Source organism: Taudactylus pleione, unplaced genomic scaffold (assembly GCF_031769625.1).
Source record: "Taudactylus pleione unplaced genomic scaffold, aTauple2 ptg000190l, whole genome shotgun sequence".
NCBI lineage: Eukaryota > Metazoa > Chordata > Amphibia > Anura > Myobatrachidae > Taudactylus > Taudactylus pleione.
Window position 1 is genome coordinate 1,407,545 of NW_028284592.1, and position 23,028 is coordinate 1,430,572.

The 23,028-nt window shown below is 39.9% G+C and overlaps 1 protein-coding gene across 1 annotated transcript in view; it reads right to left on the reverse strand.

Moving 5' to 3' along the window:
- Nucleotides 1-17,469: 17,469 nt before the first annotated feature.
- The window catches only part of JAK2 (Janus kinase 2), a 251,653-nt gene continuing 246,094 nt past the window's right edge, over nt 17,470-23,028 (reverse strand). The window contains exon 24 of the mRNA XM_088476585.1: nt 17,470-21,198. Coding sequence (XP_088332711.1) covers nt 21,091-21,198 — 108 coding nt within the window. The 3' untranslated portion in view covers nt 17,470-21,090. The remainder of the gene's footprint in view (nt 21,199-23,028) is intronic.

Below are 23,028 nucleotides of genomic sequence, written 5' to 3' on the forward strand. Positions count from 1 at the left end.
AATTGCATTTTTTTTTTCACAGTCCCATAATTGAGCCTATCAAAATACACAAGTCTCCAGGACTACCATGTCTGACATATACACACTAATCACGGGCATAGTCTGCATCGCCTGCGATTGAGTCAACCCCTTAGGGTTCCATTTCGGGGATGTGTAGCTATGGTCTGATCAGGTGACGCAGCTTTATTCCACAGTGGCTGCTGCTGCCTACATGGTGGTACTACAAAAGTAAAGGTGCCCATCCACTAGCAGACATGAAAACGACTGCACGATTACGACATTGTCTGTGAAGAGCCTGCACTGAATGAGCATTCGTTTCCCCAGAGTCTCTCAGCCACACAATCTCCCTCTGCACCATCTCTCAGCACACCATCACCTCCCCCCTGCATCATCTCTCATCCACACCATCGCCTCCCCACCGCATTCTCAGCCACACCATCATATCTCCCCGAGTCGTCCCAGACACACCATCGCCTGCCCACTTGCTGTCTCTCAGCCACACCATCATCTTCCCCGCGTCGTCTCAGCCACACCATCATCTCCCCTCGCGTCGTCCCAAGCACACCATCGCCTCCCCCCGTGTTGTCTCTCAGCACACCATTACAGATACACACACACTAACACACATACACCTTTTTCACACAAATGCAGCCAGCCAAATAAATACATCACTGACATCTATTGTTTTTAAAGTCCCCCCCTCCACCCGGCAAAAAAACTAATGAATACCCTGCTGCAGAGCAAAGAGAGCGCCGGGGAAGGAATAGTCACTCTGTCACCCGGCAGCTCTCGAGATGGGAATGACTGCCTGGGAGGAGCTGCGCGCTTCTGCTGCAGCTCCCGCTACAGTCAGCACCAGCAGGCACAGTTGCCTGCCCATTACACTATAAGAGTGACAAGTCTTTGGTCCGGGGCATAATGGTGGCGGGGGGCAGGTATGATGCCCTGGCCGGCGGCGCCCCCCTCTGTTGGGCCTGCCATGGCGCCCAGGGCATGTGCCCAGCTCAGCCCCCCCTAGTTACACCACCGGTTATGAATAATAGTGTAAATCTCCCCATTCACAACTTCCCTGCCTGTTTTTTCTCCCTATGCAATACTTCTACCCTCTTCCCCATTATACCACATCTCTACCTCAGTTTCAAAACCTCTCCATGCAAGCTTATATCCATCCTCCTACATAACTCCACCTCCTCTTTCTTCAGTAGCTCAGCTTGGCTCAGCCTTGTCCCTCATTACTTACACTATTCCCTTTCTTGCCAGCAGGCATGTTCATAATGCTGTGCTCCCGAACATGTTAATCTCTCTCCTTTCTACACAAGCTGGAACACCCCACACATTGCTATATCGCAGTCACAGGTTCTCTTTCTCACCCACTTTCTCTTCCTGCCTGCTGGGAACATCTCACCTATTCCTAATGACCTATTGCTTTCTAATTTCTTCAGCACTTTTGCCATTACTGAAGGATAAGAAAATCTGGCGTTAAAAAATGTCTTTGTGAATGATGTTTAAATATTATTTATATAATTACACTTCAATATTATAATATATTTATAATATATATAATATAATTTATGAATGCTGCTTCAAGCAAAATGGGGAATACAGTGCAACCACAACAGACACAGGAAAAATATATACCAACATGAAACACTGTCATATATACTTTTATTTAAAAATGCATATATTAAAAATAATAACAATTTATCACTCATAAAACATAGAAGAACTTTCACCACGCCTCACAATTAACACCACAAATTAATAAGGAATGTGTGGAAAAAGCCTCTCTTTTCTCTGGATATTATCAAACTAATTATATTAGCGGCTCGGAGTAGTCACAGTTATAGCTTTGTAGCCAGAGATGGTTAGTCATTGTCTGTAGAAGTTCACAGAGGGGAGTGTATCCAATTAATCCAGTGCACAGTACAAGTTTTACTCCCTAATTGCCACAGAGTTACTTTGTAACATTAGTTGTTTTGGCTGGTTACAATGTATCTTTTAAACTATCCAAGAGAACGGTATATCTTAGTTCTTTTCCCAGCAACAAAGAGACATTTTCTCTGTCACTCTGTGGGTATTAGCTGGCAATCAAACTTCCAAGCATAAAGGGAGAGTGTATAAGTTTTTATCCTGATCCACAGGATATTGGTTCTCTTTGTCAAAACCTCAATCTCCTCTTTTTGTTAAAAACAAGGAGCTTTCATTTAAAATCCACAAATAGTTGTTGAAAGCAAATTAGGGACTGTTTAAGTAACAACATCTCACGCTTCGTACAAGTTGTTAGCGGCACAGCAGCAATCCAAATTAGGGAGGTGTTGAATCCCCAAATAAGAGGCTGTCAGCACCAGTTGTTTTCCATGCGTTTCTCCGCCTATGTTAATCAGCGGCTTCCTCAGGAAATAGTAAATATGCTCCTTATTAATTTGTGGTGCTAATTGTGAGGCATTGTGATAGTTCTTCTGTGTTTATGGGGCATATATATCAAAGCTTGATGCGAGATAAAATTGTGAGATATATATCACCAACCAATCAGCTTCTAACTTACATTTTGCAGGCTGTGTTTAAGAAATGATAGTTTGGAGCGGATTGGTTGGTGATATATATTTCACAATTTTATCTCACATCAAGCTTTGATATATAAGCCCCCCAGAGTGATAACTTATAATTATTTTCAATTTTATTCTTGTTTTAATATGTTTTAATATATGTATTTTTTAAATAAATGTATATTTGCCATTACTGAAACTGGTTTCTCCCTCTCTACTATTTCCACTTTCGATCTCTCTATGGAGGTCCTTCCCTCATTGGTACTAATGAAACTACTAGCTGTCAACCCTCTTTCTCTTTTATTTGAGTCCATACCTTCTGCCTTTTCTTCCCATTTTGGCTTTACGTGGAAGACATCTATCCCCCTGTGGGCCTGATTGAGTCACATGCAAAAGCGCCCACAGCAGCATCTATTGGCGATCACCCATCTAGGAGTTTATGCAGATGTCACTACAAACTCCTTCGCTTGTATACATCCATGTGGCCGAATGTGCAAGGACTGACAAACCAATTTTTAGCGGCCTTGTATGCTACAATACCGACTGGTGCATCTTATACACCACCATTGGTCACACCAACCCTATGGCAGGTGCAGTTTCTCAGTCTGACCACAGCCTCCTATGCCTGATGCTGGCTGTCTGGGAACACAACCGCTTGCATTTACACCCTCTGAAGGGACCATTTCTGCGTGCACTACTAACCACCTCCAGTCACCGCCCATCACTTTTCCACAGCATTTCTAATACTGTCTGTCCCGATGGCAGCAGCTCCTTTGTGCATACAGTACCGTACATTCTATGTAACACATGTGCCGTAGGGCTTTTCAGAAGTTTTTGCATAGAGGCAGTTGCGAATAAAAAATTGCTCAACTACATCCATTTTGTTTGTGGACTGTGTGCAATTTAGAATCAGGCAAAGTTTCTCAACTCAATACCTCAGGGTTTTTTTTAGATATACTGTAGCATCAAGTGCTATCGTGCTACCTACTTTTAAGACGACTTACTTGCCGAATATTACAAAACATTTGTACAGAGTAACTTCAAAGCTAAACTCTTGCTCCTTCTATAGAAAAGGCAATGATAGGTCTGTTACAGGTCAGGGAAAGACCAGCCATCATAAATCTAACAGACCCATAACATTTATCCAGGTTGAATTTAAAATCTGCACAATGTTATTCTCTGCATCCGGGTCAGAAGGTGTCATGCCCGGTAAGTCCACTTAATATCAGACACCAATATCATAATGTCAAACAATACATGTATTTATGGACTCCAGGACCTTGGTCATCAGGGTGGTAAAAACTGCACAGCGGTCTCATCTTTGGACTACTCTACTCTACCTGTCCATCCCTAATTCACAGGAGGCCAATCTCGGGATGATCTGGATGGGGGAAGGAGGGCCTGTAAAAGTTATTTTTTTTTTGTGGGGGGCTCTGAAAGTTTTATTTCTTTCCTGTGGGCCTGTGCTTTTGGATCCAAAGCCTAGGTCACAGGAAAAAATAACTTTCCAGGCCCCCTCACACCGCAGGAATAAAACAACATGGGGGGGGGGGACAGGAAAGTTATTTAAATAATAATATTTTTATTGCTCAACTCAATCCAGGGATCGAGAATTTTTCAACCCCAAATCCCAGGATTGAAAAAATGAGGCAGGATTGGCTTTCCTACTAATTCATCTCCTGTACTTATTCTCTAAGACAGTGGTTCCCAAACTGTGCACCGCAGCACCCTGGGGTGCCTCTGGATACTTGCAGGGGTGCCTAAGGTTGGTGGCCCAGCACCAAATCAAATTATTTATGGTCAATGTAATGTAAATATGTGAACAAAGAGAAGCAGAAACCTGCCCACCACTATATAACTGAACCTAAGGATGACAGGTAACCACAATTTTTACTTCACTTTACCATTTTTTTTCCTGAATTTCTGAATAACAAAATGTTGGCGTAGGGGTGCTGTGAAAAAAAATACTGATATTCTAGGGTGCTGTGGTTCAAAAAAGATTGGGAACCACTGCTCTAAGATCTTGATCTGTGTAAATGATCATGGTCTCTATTTATGAAAACATGAACTGGTTACTAAAAGATATCACTATATATCACATTGATGCAATATAAAGTTATGTTTTGTAGTCATTAATGTTTTCTTACCTGTCCGGCGACGTTCTCTGGTAAACAACCCCTCTGCGATCCCAGGATGCAGCGTGAAGAGATACTGTATCAGAAATCCAATATGTCTTCTTCCCACTGCACATGCCCCGGCGTCTGAAACCAGCAGGTTAGGTCTGCTGCAAAGGACGCTGATCTAAATGGGGCAGAGCCAGCTCCGGGTGATGGCAGGGAAGTATTCAACTTCTCTTCTCTTTTAGCTTTGCAGTGCAGATTACGCTATCCTGAGATGGGGAATCTGTACACAGCAGAGGAATTGAAAGCTGAGCTTTCCGTTCTTCTATGAATACTACTGTATCTTTGTCTCAGTATTCCTGGTCCTTCCCTAGTTAATCTACTTTGCTATATTCTGGAATTTTATGTTTTCCTTCACAAGTCCATGGACGCAGAGAGGAGGGGGCGAGTGGGTACTAAATACATTATGTAGAGGCCCAGGACCGTCCCCCTCTCTTACCTGTCAGTGGCAGCACTCTGTGTCTCCCCAGCCCAGCACATGTTGCTGTGTGCTGGGCTGCTGTGGGTCCAGGGAATTTCCTCTGGCTTTCCGGTGGTGGAGGATCACACTGTTCATGCCCTGGGTGAGGGGCACATGGCACCCCCATGTGGAGCGCTCCACACCTTCTAACATTAGGCCATGCCCCCATGTCCTCCTCCCTGTGCACAGAAAAAACAAATGCACAGTTGAGAGGGTGGTGGACCTGGAGTTACTAAGGTCACCCAGCAGAGGAGAGTGATCAAAACAGATCAATGTCTAAGGGGTCCTTTTAGATGTCTGAAGCCCAGTTAGTAATTTAACATGCAGTTTTCTGCTAGTTTTAAAATAAAATGGCCAAAGGGGCAAATGTTGGTGTTTCAATGTTGGCAATATTGGGAGATGAAGTCTTCTTGGGTTATGTCTGTGGTTTCTATTTTGGTGTGCCTTACAGGAGAGTGTGCCATGATGCCACTAGACCATGCTCCTTTGTCTGTGGATGCAACAGGGAAAGGATTAAAAACCCAATTGAATACACCACAGATCCTGTCACTAATTCAATACATAGACAGCTATTTAAACTATCCTATGATGAACCCACATGCAGTGCGGAGAAACACATAAGGACTGTGGCTACACCTCTTGATGAAACTGCCAGGGTCTAAGATGGAGAAACGCATCAGTTGACCCATGACATCACTGACACTCAGGTGGAACGCATGCCCGATACCGGAATTTGCTTATCAAAAGGTCCCGGCAGTGGAGTGGCCAATAGTGCTGGAGGGTAGGACCCGGACCAGTGAGAGAAGAGGTCCCTCTACCTTACGGGACCCCATTCCACCACATACACCAGCGGACCACAGCCGGTCAAATATGCTGTGCGGTCACTGGTCTCATGTACACTGCAAGTGGTTAGTTCACAGGGCTCTGCGCTATCATTTTCAAGTGCTGAGGTGCTGCAAGATTTTTAGCACAAGTGTTGAGCCACACAGTTTATTTGCATCCACATCAAGTACCCCATTTTGGACTGACAACTTTAGGGGTAAGAAACACCTACATGGGAGCACTTTTTCCCTTTAAATTGATGTTACTATATATATGCTGCATTAACTATCATACTCCGCTTTGCTACTAACCAACTGCTATAAGCGCTGATTAATACATCTGCTTATGCAACTTCACTATTATTGCAGATTACTGGACTTTATATGACTAGCCTGTGGCCACAGAAAGTTCTAATATATTGTTTGCATCTACTGCATGTGTCTTTGAGAGTATATATATATATATATATATATATATATATATATATATATATGAAATGTATCTATTATTATTAATATAATAATAATACTTTTTATTGATATAATTCTTGTTGTGGCTATTTTTATTACTGGTGTTTCTATTATAGTTAGTTACCAGAAATACTTTGATGGGGCAGCTGTCATAAGTTCTAAATATCTACAGATTATATATCACTAGCGCCCATATTTTAATTTTTTAGTGTGGGCTACAACTGATAAAACTGCTAACCGCAAACTGGCATTCATGCAACCATTTATTAAAATGGAGTAACAATATTGGATGCACCGCATCCTCATCTAATACCCTTTTCACACAAACTTCAAAGTCCCAGGTTTTTGCACGTGAACACGCATAGACCCATGATATTGGTATGTCAGAAAAGAAACAAAGCGAGATGATGTCTCTGGTCCACGACGTTGCTCTTTAGCAGAGTAAGGCCAGGCGGGATCCTGAGGAGAGGATGCCAGGGCTGAGGGGCCAGGTGCCAGGACTTGTAAGACACCAGAATGGGAGCAACAAGCTGCTTGTTATGCTTGCCTTGGCCAGACGTAGCTGCAAGGATAATTGTATCAAACAATCTGGCAGAGTGCAGTGAGCAACCCAGATATATAGTATGTACAATATGGCACAGTGTAGTGCGCAACACAGATATACAGTATGTGATAGCCCTTACAAATATAGGTAGATGTGAGGTACAATAAACCCCCTATACCTCAGTCTTCCAGGGTTATACTGAAAGAAAGGGAAAGGTATAAGATGACAGTTTGAGAAAAAAAAACAGACAGCAGCGCTTGCACAAGTCACATACAATGCAGAGTATACAATATAACTGCAGTGGGCACTAAATTCAACTACACAGACCGCAATGGCTGGTAGGAAATAGCGCTGTATAACCTGGCCCTTCGGAGAGGTATACAGGTAGACCCTACCCATCATGGCTGCCGTGAGTCTCAGAGGGGACAGAGGGTGAGGGAGGAGGAGCTCAGGTGCGGCAAGACCCAAGACCGCAGTGGAATGGCATCTTGAGCTGGTTGAGGGGCCGCAGGGAGAGCGCCTTCTCCCCTATGCTGACATCAACCACCGGGTCCCTGGCCTTAATCTGTGCCCTGCGAGAGTATTGTAATGCCCTGGTGGTCTAGTGGCAACCGTTGTCCACATCAGCGCCTCCAATCTATCTCCTGAGACCGGAGGCAAGACTGCGCATAGATACAAGTGGGGATCCAGGTTACCTGTCCCCTTGAGTCCCGGCTGCAGTCTGGGGTCCATGGATCCCTGCTAGCTAGGTCCCCCCAGAGCCCCATCGAGAGTACTTAGCCGAGGGCTGGTTTTGCGCCGCTGCAGAGGGGTAATGGAGCAGCAGTGCAGACGTCCAGAGGACTGACCAGCTCTGCTGCTGCACTTAGTAAAAATGTAAATAAAATCATTAAAATAAAGCTTGGGCTGCTTAATAGCAATATTCTAAAGGTGGTCCAGATCTTGCTGGACACCAACGAAACGGAGTTGCCTTCAGGCTGTGGGAGGGGTATAGGGGAAAGGACTGGAGCATCCAGGGACAGGAAAAAGCTTTGCTGCTGGTACCCGGTCCTCCAAGTACCACCTACACCCTATTGTCTCCTATTGTGACTATGGAGCCCTGAAGAAAAAAAAAAAACAGGATTCTATACGTAGGTTTTTGCAAACAGAAACAAATAAAATGTGTAGAAATTATAGTACCCCAAATAAGGACATGGAGGGGAGAGATCTGGGCAGAAGATCCCCCCTCCTGTTAATGTCTGGTGATTACCAGACAAATACTATAGGGACACAGCATTTTAAAGAAGTGTCTCCTCTTTTTCAAACAAGGTGTCCCCAAGTGTGTGGGTACAAGGATAGGGTTGATTGTGCATTTGTAGCACCTCCCCCATTCCCTGGCTTTGCTAACAGTGCAGGGTGATATTGTCTGGTGATCTCCAGACAATAAGATAGAGGTCACGTAATTTGAAAGTGGGGGCTAAATTAATTTGGTTTACCCTTTGGTGATCACACATCACCTAGATTAACTTCTCAAGGGCTACATCAATTGATAGAGGGTATTTCTGTGCATCAAATGAGAGTAGCCCTGACTTTGTGGGTGCCAGGACTGAGGAGAGTGATTTTAGTGTACTCCCCTGGCAGTGTACAATTGTCTTCAGTATTTTAGCTGTGAGAGGAGCATAATGCATATTGCACTCCTCCTTGATGAGTCATAAAAAGACTTAACTGAGGACTAATGTCCATTCTGCCCTGAGGAAGAGCTACTGCAAACAGCTCAAAACACATTGACTACAAATATTGGACCCTAAGGAATGCTGAGAAGAACCAGCACAGACAGTGTAATGATTAGCATTACTGCCTGACAGCACTGAGGTAATGGGTTTGATCCCCACTACGGAACTGTGTGGAGTTTGTATATTCTCCCTGTGCTTGCATGGGTTTACTCCGGTTTCCTCCCACACTCCAAAAATATACTGGTAGGTTAATTGGCCCCCAACAAAAATTAACCCTAGTGATCATGTGGTAGGGAATAAAGATTGTAAGTTCCAGTGGGGCAGGAACTTATGTGAATGGCCAAATATTCTCTGTAAAGCACTGCGGAATATGTTTGTGCTATATAAATAACTGGTAATAAATACAACTTTTGAGGCGGACAATCCAGGACCTTCACCACACCAACACTTTTTTGAAGTGTGGTTCTGGTTAGGGATGTGCAGGCTCTGATAGGTTCGAATGTGCACACCGAGTTCGGATTTATTCCTCCAAAAATGGGGTCTCAGAAAGAGGCAAAACATCATCTTTCATGGACAAACATCAATTTCCATGGACTTTTGTCCAGGAATGATGATGTTTGTCCATGAAAGATGATGTGCCTCTTTCTGAGACCCGATTTTTGGAGGGAAAAATCCAAACTCGGCGTGCACATTCAAACCTATCAGAGCCTGCACATCCCTAATTCTGGTACAGTTCCATTTACTATTGTTTTATTGTAAACCGTACTATTTTTTATTAAACCAGTTATTCTTTTATGTGCACTGTGTGGATTTTCAAATTTTATTGCATGCCCCTTGGGGTATGACTTCCTAATTTATTGATAACAGCCCACATGCATGAAAAGATACATATTACGCAATCAAGTCTATCACAATAAGCAGATTACATTGAAAAATTCTCACAAACACTCATGGACCTTTATTCATTCATTATCTTTATTATTATGACAGTATCACACTATTGTTGTTTTCTTTTTGTTTTTTTTATCTGGCATCAACCAAAAGGAGATCAAATCATTACTACTTCATCTTCGAAGAGAAGTGTTATTTCTTCTTATATTTACTTGCTTATATGTATTTAAACTTAGTCAAAGTTAACAGCCTAGCGAGGTTCCTATTTATATTGTTGCTGAAATATTTTGGTTTTATTTGGGTGAAACCAGGAAACACTCAGGTTGCTTTATTCCTTTTCTGAAGCACAATTCTAGCCCTCTACACCCCTTAATTCTCAACTTAAATCCCAAGCCTGGCATTCCAGGCTTGCCACCCTTGCAGTTATTCTGCCCTGCAGAGGGCCAATGAAACTTTCTCCATAACAAATACCTTGGTTCTTTACCATTCTCTATAACCAAGGAAATGCTAAAGCTGGGTACACACTCAACGAGGTGTACCCAGCCAGATGTCGTCCACGGCGGGTCCTGGCATTGGCAAGTGCGTACATACTTGCTGATGCCGGGAGCGACGACAGGGGCCATGCTGCATTCGGTACCATGGCCCCCACTGACTATCTCCTTTCAGACCTGCATGCACCTCCAATGGGTAATGCCGCTGACGCCCACACGGGAGCACGCATCGCCAGCGACATAGCGGGTACACACTGCCCGATGAGGATGCTATGTCGTCCGATCTGCCAGATCTTAAGGGGTAGATTTACTAGAGAACATGTTGTCAAAGCCATTGATCATTGGCAGCTTTGACCGATTGTTTAAAAACTGCAATAGGAATAAATGCTAGCTTTATTCTTATATCCATTTTAAAGCTATCAGTCAAAGATGCCGATGATAATCAGCTGCTTTGACAAACCGCTCCTTTAGAAATCTGCCTCTAGAACTCTAATAAACATCGTGGTAAACCTCAGGCACCTCTTCGAAACATTCAACTTGCTTTTACTGCCCACTTCCATCACCCTCCACTGGTTCCTTCGCTGCTTCTCCGGCACCTAGTTACATAAAGAAGCCTTTAACAAGTCAGTAATTACATAATTTTATATAAACCCCTTCATTTGTTTTAAGATGCTGTTTTCTAAGGATATGCTGCTAGGGTTAATATAAACAAATCTGCAGTTATGAATTTTGCATAACAAAAAAAAAAACTATAACACTGAGGGGGAACCTATATAAAACCCCAGTATTAAAAAGAGCTTATTTCATTTTTAAACTTCATCTTTAGTGAGCCGGTTTTCTCTAAGGTGCCAATTCAGCTCTGTCATAATCTGTTTCTTTATGATTATGGCATGAACAGATTCCATTGCATTAATTACAAGAATCAATTTTAGATTGTTCTCATGAAAGATATATCTGGGAATTCAATTAGACCAGATATTTTTTTAGGCAAATAAAACATGATTTTAACACTTGAGGCAATTCAATCACATCCAGTCTCCTCACCCTGATTGCTGCACTGTTTTTTTTTTTTAAGGGGGAGTAGGCCACACCCCTATAAGTGCGGTCTTCGTGGCCAATTGAATTTCCCCATAGTGTTTTCTCGAAATGTTTTAATTGTGGCGTTACATGTACCAGACACATCTTAAAATGGTCACTGTACACACACGGAATGAAGACTGAGATTCGATCATGTACACTCCTCAAAGTTTTTAAAACATACTTGTTTTCGTCTTTATTGACGTTTAAGCAATTCAGGTGCAATGAATAAGCTGAAATGGTACAATGGCATGCAGCAACCCTCTAGTTTAGCAAAAACTGGAATATATATATATATATATATATACACGTAAAAAGTATTTTTCAGTGAACAAGTAATGGATTAAAAATGTACAGCTGTTCTGCGATACTGAAAGAGGCATGCCTGGGCCATGAAGCACCGGCAGTGGACAGCTGTGACTGGATGAAGAACTTATGGGCCAATTAATCAAAATTGTAAATCTTTGAGTCATCACACATTGATTTTGTATGGCATAGAGTAGGTGAAAAGATGGTGTGGGGGGTTTATTTACCAAGTTTCCTGGTGAGTTGCCGCCTAAACTTTAAAAGGGCAATAATATTAAAAGCACTGTCCTTATAAATTTAATAAATAAACTCCAACACCAACTGTCAAACATGGTAGAGAAAGCGTAAAGTCTGGGGCTCTTTTGCTGGATCCCAAGTCAGCGATTTGCAGTGTGACAGGCAGACTAAAACCGAAAGGGCTGCTACAGCATTTTGCAGCGCCATGCAATAACCTCTGACCTACACATAGTTGGTCAAGGGTTCATCCTACAACAAGATAAAGTTATGTCAGAACTACTTTCGAGGAAAAGAACAAGACTTTAGGCTTCAAATTATTAAATAGCCAGTGCAGTCTCCAGACTTAAACCCCATAGAGCTGGTTTAGGATGAACTGGACAATATGGGTGAAAGCAAAGCAACATACAACATATTTGTGGAAACTTCTGCAACAGTGTTGGGAAGAACTTTCCGAACAATCTTTGACCTCCGTTCTAGAAAAAATACCATGTGTGGTTATATCTGCAAAAGATGGTTACTTTGAGAAATCAAAAACTATTTATTCTATGCTTTCATTTCTGAGGACATAGACACATTAAACTGCATAAATTTCAATAAAAACTTGTAAATAGTCTTCTGGTCAAAAGCTTTAGAACACCCTCATTTTTCATCTCATGATGGTAGGATCACCTCTGGAAGAGAGTACTGTGTTTACTTTACATTTATAATGAATGGTTTAGGATTAAAAATTGACTATTACAATGAATTATGAATTGCCTCCTTACTATACGGATTTGTTTATTGAATTTATGTTTTTTGAATATGTTATGTGGACTAGTTTTAAATTCATACACATCAGCAATAAACAGTGTATATATAAAGCTATATAAGACAACAGGAACTATACACCTCTGAGGAAGTTGTGGGATCTACATAACAAAACACACAAGCTGCATTTATTTGCTTTTAGGATTAATATGGCAGTGGAACCCAGATACAGGAACTTTCATATATATGCCAGCCATGATGCAAGGAGACCGGGATATTGCTTAAGGAGAATTCCCAGCACCATATAGACCAGAGGTGGGCAATAAGTGGCCCTTCAGCTGATGTAGACCTAAACATCCCACACTTGTTTTTCAGTGAGGACTTAAGGTCCACTGGTTCATTCAAATAATGTATTTTGTGGCTACTATTAAATATTAAGGGGTCTATTTACTAAGCAGTGTTAGGAGACAGAGTGAAAAGTGATAAGGTGCCAGCCTATCAGCTCCCAACTGTCATCTCACAGGCTGTGTTTGAAAAATGACAGTTGGGAGCTGATTAGGTGGCACCTTATCACTTTTCACTATGTCTCCTAACACTGCTTAGTAAATAGAACCCTAAATGTGGTATTTAAATACATTTTGTTGGGAGAGAATTATTTAGAGCACTGTACATTTAACTGTTTGGTCATCTTCTCTCTTAGTTTTGCTAGCCCTCCCTTAGCCCTAGTTGCTGAGAGAATATTACTTGGGACGATTCATGTACCCTTGTTAGTGCAGATGTCAGCACTCTAACTATAATAGAGTGGGAAAAGGCAGAGAAGCTGTTAAATTCTTTTTAGATAACAGCGATTATTCTGAAGATCTTAAAATGTTTATTTTAAAAAGGTATTGCTTTAAACTTACAGAATAATTATTTCTATTTTAATGGTTATTATGTAAAAATATTGGGTACAGCTATGGGTACCAGATTTGCCCCGTTATGCAAATCTCTTTATGGCATATTGGGAAACTTTGTTTATTGAAAGCCATAGAGACGGGGGCAAGCCTGGTAGGATGGTAGTGTTTTATTGACAACATTCTTTTTATCTGGCGAGGGGACTCTTTTAAATACTTTTTGCTAATTTTTACATTTTAATTCTTTTAAAATTAAATTAACTTTAAATCTCAGTACATCTGAAATTGTGTTTCTTGGATCTGGTGATTTACATTAAAGCTGGCACTAACTGTACCAAGACACAAGAAACACACCGATTCAAATTGATATATAAATATCAATAGTGAACACCATATGAGGTGCCACCAAAACATACATCTGGGACAATTAAACAGGCTAACAAAACTGTACAGATGAGTGGGTTTTGGATGATCAGATAAAATAAAATGTGTGCCATGTTCCAGTTTCAAACCAAAGTATATCCTGTTGAGCTTTTATGTAATGCCAGCTTTTATGTAATGCCAGTTCTAAAGTAAAATAAATCAATAGAGAAGAACTTTTAAAAGAAAAACCCAAACACACTGAAAGCGAGAATAAATACGATTGGGCTTATATTACACAATATGGGGCACATCATTAAATATTGGAGAAAATTATCAGAAGTAACTGGAAAATATTAGAGGATGCCCCTATACTGGGAAAAGTAATACCTATTAAGACCACCTTTATTTATAAGAAAGCGCAATCATTAAAAAATAAATTCATGAAAAGCGCTTTAATGGAAAAAACAAGTACGAGTGAAAGAATACTAGGAAAACTACTACTTAAAATGAATGGAAAAGAATACAGAATTAATGATTTTATCACTTGTAATTCCAGAAATGTATGGGCAGTTTAGTCTACGTAGGACAGACCTCAAGGAATTTAAAAATGAGAATGTCCGAACATATTCATAATATAAGAAAAGGCCTCTCAACACATTCGGTTTCGGACCATTTTGCCAAAAATCATGAGAAATGTTTAAAGAAAACAAGATTTCTTAGTATACAATGTATAAAAGAAAATTGGAGAATCAATCAACATCGACAGCACGCCCCCTTTGGTGCGAGACCCGGAGCGACAGAGAGCCCGCCGCTATCCGGGTCTCGCGCATGTGCACGACGGAGCTCCCTCCGTCGTGCGCATGCGCAGTGGGGCAAAATCGACCCACTTGCAAGCGTCCTGCGCTCGCGAGCGTGTCTGAATGACCCCCATTATTCCATGAAGACCTATGGGAACCAAGCACCTTACATTCTAAACCTTTTATGTTCAAAACTTTTTATACTAATTTTTCTGTATATTTTATGCTATTGTTGAAAAATTGTTTATAAATGACCATGTTAATGGAACAAGGTAGCACTGATGATTGTCCTTTTAAGTGGTTTGGTCTAAATAGTATATTTATGTTTTTATTATGCACTATGTCACTTTATCTGATAATGTATGTTTAGCGCTATTATTATTAAGAATGTAATGCATTTAATTTTTTATTGTGCTTTTAAGTGATGGAACGCATGCATTACTTCCAGTAAAAGATGGCCATGGGTAAAGGAAGTGTGCATCTTGTATACTCAGACGTCACTTCCGGGAATGATGGCGTCTGAAACCGAAAGTAAAGATGTGTCCTCATACAGCTAGCCTCCTTGCGCGTTAAACAGCCCTTCTAATCGAGTCATGTTGTGGCGTGACTCGGTAGCACCGAGCGTCTTTGTGCTACTTTTTACCTTCAAATGCATCTTGTTCACATAGCGATGTGAATAGCTAGCACAAGCTTCTGCTGATTAAAGTGATATGCAGCATGCCTATGTTCTCTGTGCATCTAAGGGTGTATCTGCATGCGAAACGCTACATAACAGTGTTATAGCTGCTGACACTGTAACGTAGCGTTTCACATACAGATACACCCGCAGACGCACAGAGAACATATGCATGCTGAATAACATTTTAATCAGCAGAAGCTGATTGTGCTAGCTATTCACATCACTGTGAACAAGATGCATTTGAAGGTAAAGCGTTGCACGAAAGACACTCGGCGCTACCGAAGCACAGGGAGCTCTCGCGTTGTGTGGAGAGACTTGTAGCGCATGGAGGATAGATGTATGTGGACAAATCTGTACCCATGTGGTGCCCACTGCAGCACCTTGTTATCGTGAGAGGCTGTTTTTGGTCACCCCATTTGTGATTTGTATTTTTATGTGACTGTTATTATGTTTTTAGTCATTATATGTTCTTAATAAATTTGTTCTCTTGTATTATTATCCTGGTTTTTGGATATATTTTTTTTACAACATCTTCTGAGGTAATAGCGCCATTCCTCCCACCCATTTTTCTTTGTCTGCTCCTTAAAAACAAACAATAATAATAATAGGATTTCTTTTTCCCATCAGGCCTGCAATATCCAACTGTTTGTATATTTTACTCCAGAAATTGTGTATTTAAAATATCAGAGAGAAACAAAGGAGTAAATCAACACTAACAAATGACACAAAAAACAAACACATTTAGATTTCTTTAATAAACAAAACATGATTATCACACCTAAAAAAAAGTAGAATATGTACATCTTATCAAGCCTGATTTAACCAGTTTCCTATGAAGTGATTGTTCATTCTTATTTAACATTCAGTACAATGATAGGCAAGCTGTGAATCCATGCTAGCAAGCAAAGCATGATTGGAGAATTACTGGCAATAGCTGCATCACTACAGATTGCTCAAGTCTAACTTAGAATTATACATAAAGCGGTCATTAAAAAAAAAAAAAAAGGTGACCTATTTTAAAAGCTTATATTTTCTTTTATAATAGCCTAATGAATAAAATAATATTTGTGACAAAATAACAAAACAAAAAAAGAAAAAATAATCAAAACAAATTGTGCTCATCCCTTGAATTTAATAAAAGGTTATAGTCCAGAACTGAACAAGCCATTTCATTTTTTGTTTTCTTTTGGAAGATGCAAATTACATATTTATAAAGTATATACATATCCCTGAGTTTTTACAGAAACAAAAAAATATTTAACATACTTCTTTTTTTACATCAAAATTGTCCATTTACCTTAAATTCCAAACCATAGCAGGACAGATTAGGCATGGGAACAAAAGTTTATTTTATTTTTTAACTGAAAAACACACACAGTAAAGCTATACACAATTATTAGACCATAGAGCAATATTAACACAGTGAAACATACTTGTAGAGTTGACCCAAGACAAAGGACTGTCCAAATCACAGATTGTGGCAATCTGAACATCACAATTATTTTCAAAATCTGGTAAAAGACTTCGATACTGGCACTTGGCTCTATCACCTGTAAATGCAACTTAAATAAAATATTAACAATATTCTGAGGTAATGAATTAAATCAAAATACAATTTTTAGACAAGTACTGCAAAACGAAAATGCCCTTTAACAGGGAGAGGGAAAACTATGTTGGACTTGAATAAATTTTAACTAGCCAAAGCAAAAAAATAAAAACAGCTTTGGAGACATTTTGTAAGCGTAACATATTTTTGACAATAGCTATTTTGCTACAATATACATTTGTTTTCTGTAGATTTTGTGCTTATTTATTGCCCATTTTCATTTTATAGTTCAATCTGTACTTCATCCCTGCATTTACGAATGAAGGATGCACATATGTATAAAGAGGCCTGACTCCAGCTTTTCTTGGTCACAGTATTTTTTTTGTAGAGAATAAATAATCCACATTAGTATATAGCAAATAGAAGTATATATGGCATAAAGAGTATAAGGAAAAAAAATTACCTTATTTTTACAATTAAGGAAGTGGGCGTTGGTTGTTTTTTGTGATTGATCAGGAAAGCACAATAAGAGACTATTTAACAGGTTAGATTTCAAAACTAACCTCATAGTTTACTCTGGCCTATTTTATATGCCATCGGGTATTGTAGCGCTCCACTATTCTAAGTCTGGTCAAGTAGAATTTACATCAAACACCTACTGTAAAGGCCCCCATACATCAGCAATTGATTGCAGTAGTCGTGCAATTTGCAATCGATTGTGTATAAGAAACTTTCCCTTTTTCAATCGATTGTGGCAAATCTGCAACCGTTGGAAAAAGGGAAAGTTTATACACAAATCGATTGCAAATTGCACGATTGCTGCAATCAATTGCTGATGTATGGGGGCCTTAAGTCCTAATTTCACTTTAAGGGTAAACACACTTGTTAAAGTTTATTATAAGGCAAAAACATTTTCAGCATGTTATTACCAGTTTTCTTTAATTAGCTACACTGTTAATATTGAGGTCTATGGAAGGCTTGGCTGAGCTTGTTGGGAGTCCATACTAAACTACTAGTTTTGATATGCTTTCAATAATGCACTTAAATACACATTGACTATGACATTTTACATAAATACTGACAGACTATTATTGAACATTTTTCTAAATCAAGTTCATGCATTTACTGTGCTATGAAAAAGACACATGTAAACTGTATAGATGACGCACACAATAGTTTAACGACTGACATTTGATTGGTAAACTAAACTTGCTCTATTTGGATATGGGTTGAACAAATTGACAGGCAATAAAAACGTGCAGTACTAAAAAACTAGTGCCGAGGGTTCACTGTTAAATGAAAAGGGATGTATAGAAAATTTGCAATGTTAAAAAGATCTGATAAAATACTGTAAACAAATATTACATTTTAATTTATATATATTTTTTTGGTGTGTGCACCTTTCGCACATATCAGTCCATTTGTATCTAAGAAACATACCATACCTACTTGTGTCACATGACTAGCTCTGAAAGTGTTTCATGCATGACTGAGAATAAAGGCAAAACAAACCAAAGCTCCAGAACTCGCTGCCTGTGATTAAAGAACATCTAAATGCTTATTGCAGAAGTGGTTAGATGAATCCTTTGCCCATCGAATGCCTACTTCTTATGGACTGCTGTGCAAATACAGAAAAAAAAAAAATCTATATTGCCCACATAGTCTCTGAAACCTCAACAAGCAAACCCAATTTAGTCTGAACTTCAGCTTGTGCAAACTCTCATAGTGCAAATATCAGTGTTAAAGGTTGGATGGGCTGTTCTACACTTCATACACAACAGTGGTGAAGAGTTTTGTGTTTCTTATACACTGTAAAGAAACAAAAAACTGAATACATGTCATTCACAATCGCACTAAACCTCTTCTGGCATTTACATTGGAAGGTGAAACTGGCCATTAAGGAATTCTGAGCAGGTTTTTAAATACACATTTCTGACTTGCAACAATAGGTAAAGAATGGCATAAAATTATGCATTTAATGACTTAATGTATATGTCTTAGTCTATAGAAGAAGTATTTAAAATACGTTAAAATAACTTTGTTGCAAATTATTATAAAATATTTTACCCCACAACAATAAATGAGAGTTTTCAGAATAAGTCAATAGTAGTTCCTTGTGACAGCGATATTTCCCCCATTTGGGCGGCCTCATGCTGTGACCATGGTATAAAACATTTCTTTCTTTACATATTGCTCTTTTCTTACTGCTCACTGCATAATGTAATCCAAAAACTACTCCAGTTCCCTCCCATCCATGGTAAAATGGAAGTGGGATATTTACAATATGTCTATGTCAGGAGTTGGTCAAACTTCAAACCAAATTTAAACATACATTCTGGCCCTAAACCAGGTCTAGATTGTTTGCTATACATTTTCTTTCCTAATACGAATGTATACGTTTTATTTACTAAATTTATTTTTGTTTCCTTCATTTTCTCAGTTTGTATGATGATTTTGATTTCATTTGGCCAACATCAGAAAAGTTATTGGAGGCAACCTTGATAAAAAAAAATACAATGAACAAGTAATGTTTGAAACTGCTTTCTGCCTAGAAAGGTAAATCAACATGAGTAACAAAATCCATCCACAGAAACAGAGTTTTGGAACATTTGTATAGCAGTCTGTCAGTGGTCTATGGCAGCAATTTATTTCAGATTTACTTGCTTACAATTCATTACTTTGGCCTGAGTTGCCCCAATGCCAATAATGCAAGCATTTTATATTTTGGTGTTGTCTGAATTATTGATGATGGCCTCAAGATGTACTTTACACATTTCCAAAAGTCTGTCAAATTGAACATTATCCATCTCTATTTAACACATAGGGTGGTATCAAATTAGCCCGGAAGCGCCACCAATTGTGTTTTTTATTTCGAAACCGGATGTGTCTCGAGAAAAAAATCCACGTAAAGTGTTTTTTCCCCCGCCGCCAAGGCAAAAACACATAGTTCCGTGCATTTATCACGGATCCTGTGTGTTTTGGGCCAGAATATCCTATTATTTTGTCAGAAATAATAGGATAGGGAGTAAAAAACACATTGGCGAAAAATTCCAGTTTTTCAACACTTGCGGCAAATTGGATATCTACCCACCAGTTTGAATGAAGTGAGTCTGCATTGATGCAGAGTACTCCAAATCGGTGCTTCAGTGCTTGTTTCAGGATTGATTATAGGTAAGTATCAGTATTAAATGTAAGTGCTAGGTACAATTACAAAGGCACAATGGTAAGTAGCAATTATATTTATGCTGTGGCAGTGCTCTCTTCTGATTTACATAACCAGAAGAAAACCATCTCCAGTAATGTTAATGAGCAATAACACAGTAAGCAAAACTTCTAAGGAAGCATCTGACAATGATATAATCAGGACTGCCTAGTTATGGAACATGGTCTATTTCACAAGTAGCTTTGTAGAATTAAATAGTAGGATAGGATGTACAGACAACTCTCACTGCTAGTAGAATGTCAAAAAGTGCATAGAGACCATTTTATCTAAGTGACCACCTTGCTGTGCCCAGACAGGTAAAAGATTGTAATCAGTCAGCCTCTCCTATTTTACAGTATATACAAAAAGCACTGTAGCAAAGGTATAAACTTAATATCAATGGTTGGGTCAGTCAGAGGTAAGAACTGCATAAAAATTACATGGGTAAAAATCACATTCAGCAACAAGCATACAAGATATATATATATATATTACATTAAAAGCACTTGAGCTATGAAAATGATGGGGAATGCTTTATCCCTTTCCCTTGTGATATCTTAACAAAAACAAAGAAGCTAATTCATGTCGTCTTAGGTTTCATTGGCTAGTAAATTGGTTTTATAGGTACACAACTAGTTATATTCCAAAGTGTATTAAATATGTTCTTATTTTGTTGCAAATTTACAGAAAATGACCGATGTACATATTTATAAATGTTCAATATGTGCTAGATTCAACAGAAGCCCTTGAAAAAAAAGCTAATGTATAGTTTGTCACTGTACACAATTCCTGTGCATTTCAGGAGGGACGTATCACAATAAATCTCCTCAAACAAGATATATTCTGTCTGCGTAGTTTTAACACAGCACTGTCCATTTACCATGTTCATCCATATCTTCACTGTCTGTTACAAACATCAAGAACTGAAGACAGTGATTCAGCTCAATAAAATTGTCTATTTGCCATCTTAAAGTTGGGCTAGCTCAGATTGTGCATGTCATCCTTCCACAGTCTTCATTCCAGGAGCTAGTAAGGCTTGCACATACCATAGAGATTTGCAATGCATCTCATTTTGTTTGCATAAGGCAGGCTATGTCCACATGTGAATTTATCAAGTCATGCAACCATCACACTCCCATGTATTCCCATGATCGTTCAATTCTTATAGTGAGATCCAGAAAGGATGGACGTTGATTAATGTTGTTATTCCAGCACTCAGTCATGATGTGAAAAATCTACAAAAATGAAAGGGAAAATGAATACACAATTAAATGTTTTTTTTTTGTTTTGTCACTTAACCTTCCAATTTAATAATGCCGCTTTTGGACTGAAATGCCCAGTCATTCTCTCAGTCTCTACTGTTGCATAAATGAAATAATCCAAAATGGTGTTTCATCATTCATCTAGACCTTTTTATCAATCTTAACAGATAAGAAAATTGATTATTAATATTAGAAATTTTGTAGCATGCAGCTATTTTTGCTGAACTGTGTATTATTTGACAGAAAGGGGTGAGGGGAACAAAATTATTCTATATATATATATATATATATATATATATATATAAACACACATTATATATATATATATATATATATATTAGGGGTGAGCGGGTTCGGATTTCTGAAATCCGAACCCCCCCGAGCCCCCCCGATCCGAGTCCGATCCGAGTCAGGCTCGACTTTTCCCGCCTGACTCGGATCTGACATCGAGGCAAAACGTCATCATCCCGCCTTCCGAGTCTCGCGGGTTTTGGATCCTATATAAGGTACCCGCGTCGGCGCCATTTTCTCACTCGGCTGTGGACAGTGAAGAGGGAGGGTGGGAGTTAGTGCTGTGTAGTGTAGTGTAGTGTAGTGCTGCTGTTGTCCACTACTTCAAAGTCCATAGGGGCTGGCTGTGTTGTGCTGTGCTGCTGTTGTTAATAGGGGCTGTGTCCACTACTTCAAAGTCCATAGGGGCTGGCTGGACTGTGTTGTGCAGTCAGTTCCAAAGTCCTGTGCAGTGTCCCAGTCCTAAAGGGGTGCTGTAGTGTTGTCCAGGGGGTGCTCTGTCCATCAGGGGTGCTCCCCCCAAGTGCTAAAAAAATAATATATTTTCTGTGTTTGTGAATTGTGTGCGCAGTAGCCGCACGTGCATCAACAAAGTAGTGCCAAGCGTGCGCCTGTGTCATAAGTAAAGGGCCGGCTGGCTTGACCGTTAAGGGTGCTGTAACCCCCGAAAGTACACTCCAGTCCAAACCAAAAAAAAAATTATTTTCTGTGTTTGTGAATTGTGTGCGCAGTAGCCGCACGTGCATCAACAAAGTAGTGCCAAGCGTGCGCCTGTGTCATAAGTAAAGGGCCGGCTGGCTTGACCGTTAAGGGTGTTGTAACCACCGAAAGTACACTCCAGTCCAAACCTAAAAAAAAATTATTTTCTGTGTTTGTGAATTGTGTGCGCAGTAGCCGCACGTGCATCAACAAAGTAGTGCCAAGCGTGCGCCTGTGTCATAAGTAAAGGGCCGGCTGGCTTGACCGTTAAAGGGTGCTGTAACCCCCGAAAGTACACTCCAGTCCAAACCAAAAAAAAATTATTTTCTGTGTTTGTGAATTGTGTGCGCAGTAGCCGCACGTGCATCAACAAAGTAGTGCCAAGCGTGCGCCTGTGTCATAAGTAAAGGGCCGGCTGGCTTGACCGTTAAGGGTGCTGTAACCCCCGAAAGTACACTCCAGTCCAAACCTAAAAAAAAATTATTTTCTGTGTTTGTGAATTGTGTGCGCAGTAGCCGCACGTGCATCAACAAAGTAGTGCCAAGAGTGCCCCTGTGTCATAAGTAAAGGGCCGGCTGGCTTGACCGTTAAAGGGTGCTGTAACCCCCGAAAGTACACTCCAGTCCAAACCAAAAAAAAATTATTTTCTGTGTTTGTGAATTGTGTGCGCAGTAGCCGCACGTGCATCAACAAAGTAGTGTCAAGCGTTCGCCTGTGTCATAAGTAAAGGGCCGGCTGGCTTGACCGTTAAGGGTGCTGTAACCCCCGAAAGTACACTCCAGTCCAAACCAAAAAAAAAATTATTTTCTGTGT